Source organism: Pseudochaenichthys georgianus, unplaced genomic scaffold (genome assembly GCF_902827115.2).
Source record: "Pseudochaenichthys georgianus unplaced genomic scaffold, fPseGeo1.2 scaffold_1392_arrow_ctg1, whole genome shotgun sequence".
NCBI classification, from domain to species: Eukaryota; Metazoa; Chordata; class Actinopteri; order Perciformes; family Channichthyidae; genus Pseudochaenichthys; species Pseudochaenichthys georgianus.
Window position 1 is genome coordinate 8668 of NW_027262259.1, and position 7037 is coordinate 15704.

General features: G+C 41.0%; 1 protein-coding gene across 1 annotated transcript; it reads right to left on the bottom strand.

The window, feature by feature from the left end:
* Positions 1 to 2081: 2081 nt before the first annotated feature.
* On the bottom strand, positions 2082 to 4327 carry LOC117441002 (aerolysin-like protein). Its single transcript, XM_034077199.2, has 2 exons — positions 4190 to 4327; positions 2082 to 4012 (listed from the first exon to the last, which is right to left on the bottom strand). The coding sequence occupies exon 2, from the start codon at positions 3989 to 3991 to the stop codon at positions 3050 to 3052; it is 942 nt and encodes a 313-aa protein (XP_033933090.1). The 5' UTR covers positions 3992 to 4012; positions 4190 to 4327; the 3' UTR covers positions 2082 to 3049.
* Positions 4328 to 7037: the final 2710 nt, after the last annotated feature.

Sequence of the window (7037 nt, forward strand, 5' to 3'; positions counted from 1 at the left end):
CAGTTCAGTGCTAGAGCTAGAGCCTGTTTATCTTGGTTCAACTAGCGAACATTCTATGACTTAATGAAGTGGCTCTCTAGCCCGTAGAAATGTAAGTGGTATACTTCTCTGCTCCCCACATAATGCTAGCCCCAATTACTGAGCACCACAACAATGGCGGACTAGAGGCTGTTTTAACTGAACCTGCTTTTTTAACTTCTAGTGCCTCTTACCCATTCTGTACTTATTCAAAGATGTGCCTGGCATGCTCTTCTTTCAAAGCAGCACCCCCCTTGCATTTTCTATTTTTGGCAGTGAAATAGTGGAATAGTTGAAATGTTGCCCAATTGCAGTGCTTACCAATGGCAATGCCGGCCGGCCAATAAAAGTTTAAAATACTAATACTAAAACAAAAAATATTAAAACATTACCTTTGGAATCAGTTGTATATTTAATATTTGACATCAAATCTCCGCTATGCTGCCAACAACGCAGCATATCATCGGTGGCTATGGGGGTGGCCCTTTTTCTTTCTTTGGTCGACGTGATGCAGCCATACTGGCGAAAATAAAAGTGTGGGTAGATACTTGGCAGGTGTCTGGTGTCCAGGTTTGGCTTACAGAGGGGGCAGATTGCCTATAAGGAGCTGCAGCGGGAGTTTAAAAAGAGTATGCGTTTCGCGCCGGCGAGAGATTTACTTCACTGACTCTGTGGGATAATGGACTGACTGGAGACGTGATAAGTCTTGGTGCCATCCAGTTCAAGACGAGCCTCTGCAAAGAGTTCTCGGTCAAAATAACAGAGAAGCCAGTAAACAACGAGTGCCACATCAAAGTTGGCACTGGAACCTTTGTGGGTATCGCCGGGCGATCAGGAGCTGCCATTGACGCCTTGGGCTTTATGTTTATCAGTGAGTGAGTCTAGTGTAACCTGGGAGGCAACTTCAGTCAACTTACCACTGGTGAAGTGATGACCAGTATAAATCCCAGTGTGCTTCAATATAACACCAGCAGCTAGCAAAATGGCCTTTCATGTACATGTAATGTACATCTAATTAAAATGTTAAAGAATTATAGATTAAAAAAGACTAATTGTATCAAATGTAACGTCTTTTAAAAGTTATATAAAATAAAGTGATTGAAACTATAAGACACTGTAACCATACTACCTTTTTTATGTTCACTTTATTTGCTTCCATTGTGTTCTGCAGTAACGGCTAAAATAGATTATTCATCTGCCTTGTTCTTTTCCAAACAAAACATTGCCACCATATTTCTTTTTTCTCCAGAATTTTGAGTCAGTACAGTCATCTGTGTGTGACAGTGCTACCACCACACAACACAGTTATTCATATTCTTTCTTTGGTTTGGTTTCCTGTAAAAACATTGGGGTGAACAGAATAGGAAAAACTATTTCAATGACAATGTCAAATGTATTGATGAAGCACATTTTAAAACAGTTGACCAAAGTGCTGTACAATTTATATAGTAAAAGTAAATGCAATAAAACAGACAAAAATAGAATATAATACTTTAGATTGCAGTTTTTTTTAATAGATGATGTGATACCCTTTGTTTCTGTTTCTGTTGCCTCATAAACCTGGGGTCTCCTCCTGCTCTTGCAATGGCACGTTATTCAGAGTTTTTGACACAACCCCTGTCATTCTCCAGACCACGGTTTTAAATGTCCACTCTCCTACTGTCACAGAATGGTCTGGGGCATCCATTCTGCTACACTACTCCCAAACTCTATAATTAAGCTCTGGTCTCTGGAAAGCAGTCACTTTCAATACAAGTCACGGTTTACTGAAGAACCTGTGTTGTATTATTACTTTTTTATCCTGCGGTTCTCTTGCTAAAACCAGTTAATGTGGAGCCTCTATAGACGTGTTTAGTTTTTAGCATTGTTTATAAGTGTGGCATAGTTGAACCTAACAATTTTGCATAGACTGACACATTTCCAGAAAATGCACATACGTAGGTGAATGTTATTAGTAAATGACTTGAATGCACAGCTGATTCTTGTAAATATTTTATTGTGTAGCATTTTGAAAAAAGAATTGTGGCGCTGTTGGGTTCAGAATTCCAGAAAAGACAGACAACTTCTAAGTTTAACTATTTATTGTAAAGAGAGCAAAAGATATATTCACGTGGCCAAGGACTCATCACGTATTTGGGACTCACAGGCAGCAAAGCTGTAATCTGTAACCACCAAATCCGTCAAGAGCCTCGAACCTCGTGCGACAATACATTTTATTACACAGGGCGTTGTCCGTACATTTATGATTGGTCAAGACTACCTGAAGAGATACCGCGGTGTAGACTTGGTTCTCTTTGGTTGGTGCGCAGACTCAGAGTCTCTTGGCAACACGATCCTCCAATCAGCATTCGGCCGGCCTGTGGAAGTCCCTCCCTACTCTGGCACCATCATACTAATTTGTTTTCTCTAACGTTTCTTCAGATATAGCGGGAAACCATAATGTTGCTTCCTAGCTTTGCGGGGGAGTGCGGCTCCCATACAAAGTGAAGGCCGGTGCGTTGTGCTGTTCTGACTACCTCTTTGTATTCTCTCAGTCTCTGCACTCGACCTTGCTACTTTCAATATTGCAAGCTAAACACTTTCTCATGTAACCTTTCCCTTCGTTCCTGTCCTCCCCATCAAAACTTGGGGGGGTGATTGCATCTATTTATTCCTAAGTCACAGCACATACAATGAGCACAATAAGCAAATAATGTAATAATAAGAATATTGTAATGTTATATAAAAATAGACCCCACAACATATATAAGATGAAGTCTACCGCTACAAGCCAAATTAATTGTAATAATAGGATATAAAAATCTGTAAAAAAAAAATCTCATTGCTGCTAAGAACGTCTACAACAGACATTTTATGAAAGGGCAAGTTCTTAAAACAAGTCATTAACTAACTAATAAGTAATAAGTAACTTAAAGTACAAATGCAGTGATACAGTCAAATGTATTTGATGTTCCTAACAATGAAGTCAAATAATCATGGTAAAGTAAAAAGCAAAGGCAATCAGGCATATAAATAGCTTTTTTTGTTTGTTCTACATTTCTGTAACACTTTCTTTAATTGCGGTGTAGGTAAGACCTTTGTATACACCACTGGTTTCATACTGAAGCACGCTGCCATTATTGCAGGTTATTTTCACAGTGCCAGTGTAAGGCAGGTCAATGGTGGCTCTACCGATTGTAATGTCAGCTTTCACCTTCTTTCCTGCTGGAACATGTATGGTAAAGGTTACCGTCTCCGTTCTCTCGTCAGTGTTTTCCAGATGGTAAGAGCTCTCTGTTCCCATGGTAAAGCTGAATCCAGTTGACACCTCGATTACCTCTGGGATTCCTGCACTCACTTCCATACTGAAAGTTGCCTCCATACTGTTGGTCACAGTCCAAGAAGACGTTTTTGTAATCTTCTTGGAGGATTCAATCTGGTTGACTTGGTCGGCTGTGGTGTTGTTGTCGTAGGTGATGGATTTGATTTCTTCTACATTTACCTGGGGTGTAAGTTGGCTCATTGTTGGGTAGTTGACGTTCATCAAAACCGTTGACTGGACAGTAGTGAGGAACATGAAACCCATGCAGTCAATGTCACTGCCACATCTTCCAACAACCCCGAAGCAGATTCCAGAGCCAACATCCATGGGGTATTCTGTCTTCAAGCCCCAGCTGGTCATTTTGGCAAAGAACTCTCCGGAACGATTTGTCTTGAATTTGATGGCTCCTAGACGAGTACCTGCTCCATTCCCCCACAGCGACAGAGAGGTGAAACACTCCCCAAGTTGAAACATATACTGTTGACTAGAACCAGATCGTTGCCCAAAAAGTTCTTGACGTCCATCTGTGAGCAAGACTTGGACCCCCCTCACCTGCGAGCCTCCTACCCACACATTCAGCTGCTTTAGCGTGGCTCCATTACTCTCTCCAGTAAAGGAAAACGAGTGACCACCGTTGCCACCAATTTCATACAAAGTTGTTGGATAAGCCATCTTGTAGGTTTTAGATAAGATCTGAAATGGAAATGTTCAGTTAAATACCACTGCTTCAAACATTTAAATGTTTTTTTTGTATTATTAGATACTATTTTAAAAATGCATTTACAGGGTTAGATTCAACTATTTAGAGTCATAGGCACATAGTATCCTATTTAATTAGAAAAAACTAATATTCAAATATTCATTTCTTACCTTAATTGGTGTGCTTTTAAAGATTTGAAACCGATTCTTTAGGTTGAAGTCAACTTATGGATACGGTTTAATAAAATGTGTGAGCTGGAATTATTACAAGCAACTAGTTTGAACAAGTCTGTATATGAATGTTGATAATCAAAGGTGATGCTCTAATATTTATATTTCAGGCAGGCCACACCCATAATACTGAGGGTTCTTGCCATTGGTTAATACATTTCATAGGCTTTGTTTATTTGAGCTACAAAGTGTGATGGGGTGGACTTGGGAGGTGTTGCAAGACCAAAGACCATTCCCATATTTGGGCATTGGAGGCTTGTTTAATGTTTCACTGTACATTTAGCAAAATATGCAATATCTAAAATCATATTTATATTTTCCTTAGATACAATAAATATATTTAAAATCTAAAGACATTTTACGTGTCAAACAGCGAAAGCAACAGTCAAATGCCATAATCGGTTCAAACTAAATAAAAGAATAAAAAAATAAAAATAATATCAGATGAAGGATTGAATAGATAATTTCAGAGTGAACACGAAAATCCCTAACATCTTGACATTAGGCAATCATGCCTTGCAAATACATTCCTGCACATACACTGTAGAATAGTAGGAATGTCCAATTCACTTTATTTGTTCTCTCAAATTGTGGGTAGATAGAGAAAAATTGTACACATTGGTTTTTTTAACAGCTTCTCTAAAGTCAACTAGTTATTTTCTTTATTATTCAAATTATGCAAGCATGATTTATCAAATAATTTCCCATGTTCCACCAGTGAGATGATGTGACGTATGCAAAGATTTGGGAGCAAGTGACATTGTAGTGTCATTGGGGGGGTTCTTAAAGGGATTGTGAGCTTCGCACAAATGTATCCGGATGTTCCAATGATCTTGTACTAGCCAAGAATATGAGGCTATATGCCAGGCTGGGAGGAGGTAACGCTCGACCCTGGCAAAAATGAAGTCCCGGGGAGCTGAAGTGTAGGTTCAGGTCCCACAATTGAGATCACCAGATATAAAAAAAGAAGGCCCAATCATTAAGCAATCTAGACCACGTTCTCTATTTCGACATCTTGGGAGGGACTATATTGCAGCATACTTACAGCAAGCCCTGAGTTTGTGTAATGGCTGAGTCAGAATAAAGTGGTGGGCCACTCCCTGTATACTGCATCTCTTTTTTGACCGTTTCCGCTTTCTACATGTATGTGAGGAAGGGGAGAGAGGGTGTTGGCTTGGAATTCTCTCTGCAACTTCAACATGAACTTTAAACTCTCTGTCAACACACACACACACACACACACACACACACACACACACACACACACACACACACACACACACACACACACACACACACACACACACACACACACACACACACACACACACACACACACACACACACACACACGAATATTCTTTGACTTTGATGTCCGGCGTCGTTCAGATTCCGCTATAGTTGCGTACAATAGCATATTCTGAACAACCCCTGGGTTAAGATTGGTACACCCCCCCACACACACAGGGATGCAGCATCGCAAATATATCCACTTTGGAGTGGCTTTAGGGGACACACGACATATCGAATCATATCTACAAATCGAGCCGAAGCTAACAAGTATAGTCTCGACAGCCTAGCATGCGGGGAATGGGGAGAGACAATCGTAATTGGACTTTGAAGACTTGAAATGGCCATAAGTCGTTCCAACAGGTGGGCGTGCTTACCCCACTTGGTGTGTGAGTTGCCTCCGCCCCCCCCAAGGTGCACAGCGAGTTTGAAGCAAATTGGTGAATTTTTCATTTTCAATCTTCACTAGGTTAAGGGGCTATTTACCACCACCCGTGTAGTTTACAATGTGTATATCTGGGGCTACGAGGTGGGCAACTGTACGGGACCTGCTCTGGGTGATAGTTTAGGCCCACGGCTATAATCTGTGAGACATTTGGGCCCAGCGGCGGTCTTCCCTGTTACTGAAATTGGAGTTTTAAAACTTCAAACGGCCATAAGTCGTTCCAGCGGGTGGGCAACTGTAGCCCACTTTGTGTGTGCGTTGTACCCGGCCCCTCGCAGGTGCCCACCGAGTTTGAGGCAAATTAGAGCATTTTTCATTTTTCAGTTAAAGCGGCCTTTACATTTGTGCACAAGTGGAATAAATACTCTCTGTTTCCCTCAAGAGGGCGCCAAATCTTTCCCCCAAAGAACAACTGGTTAGAAAATAAATACACTACAGAGTGTTTGAATGCGCAGGCCTACATTAACAGGTTTATGGCATCACTGCCTCCTCTAAGACACGAGTGATCTGATCTCGTTCAGATTCCGCTATTGTTGCGTACAATAGCACATTCTGAAAAACCCCTGGGTTAAGGTTGACACACACACACACACACACACACACACACACACACACACACACACACACACACACACACATACACACATGAATATGTTTACAGGGATGCAGAATCGCAAATATATCCACTTTGGAGTGGCTTTAGGGGACACACAACATATCAAATCATATCTACAAATCGAGCCGAAGCTAACAAGAATAGTCTCGACTGCTTAGCATGCGGGGAAACGGGTGTGTTGAGATAAAAACCTTAACGGAAGGTTTTTTCCTGTTTTAAGACGTGACCTTTGACATTAGGTAAAACAGAGGGGTCAAACGACATGTACTCTTCGAAGCGATTCCAACGAGACGAAGACTTTGACCATTGGAGCTTTGTTACATTTTAAGCCGTAACCTTTGACATGTAGTCGCACCAGAGGCATCCATAACCCTAACCAGACAGCATTTTGTGAGAAAGTTTGACATTTTATTGAAAAAAGTTCTGGGTGGGTTACA

Coding starts and splice junctions, on each gene's coding strand:
- LOC117441002 (XM_034077199.2), bottom strand. CDS start 3,991: ATGGCTTATCCAACAACTTTGTATGAAATTGGTGGCAACGGTGGTCAC.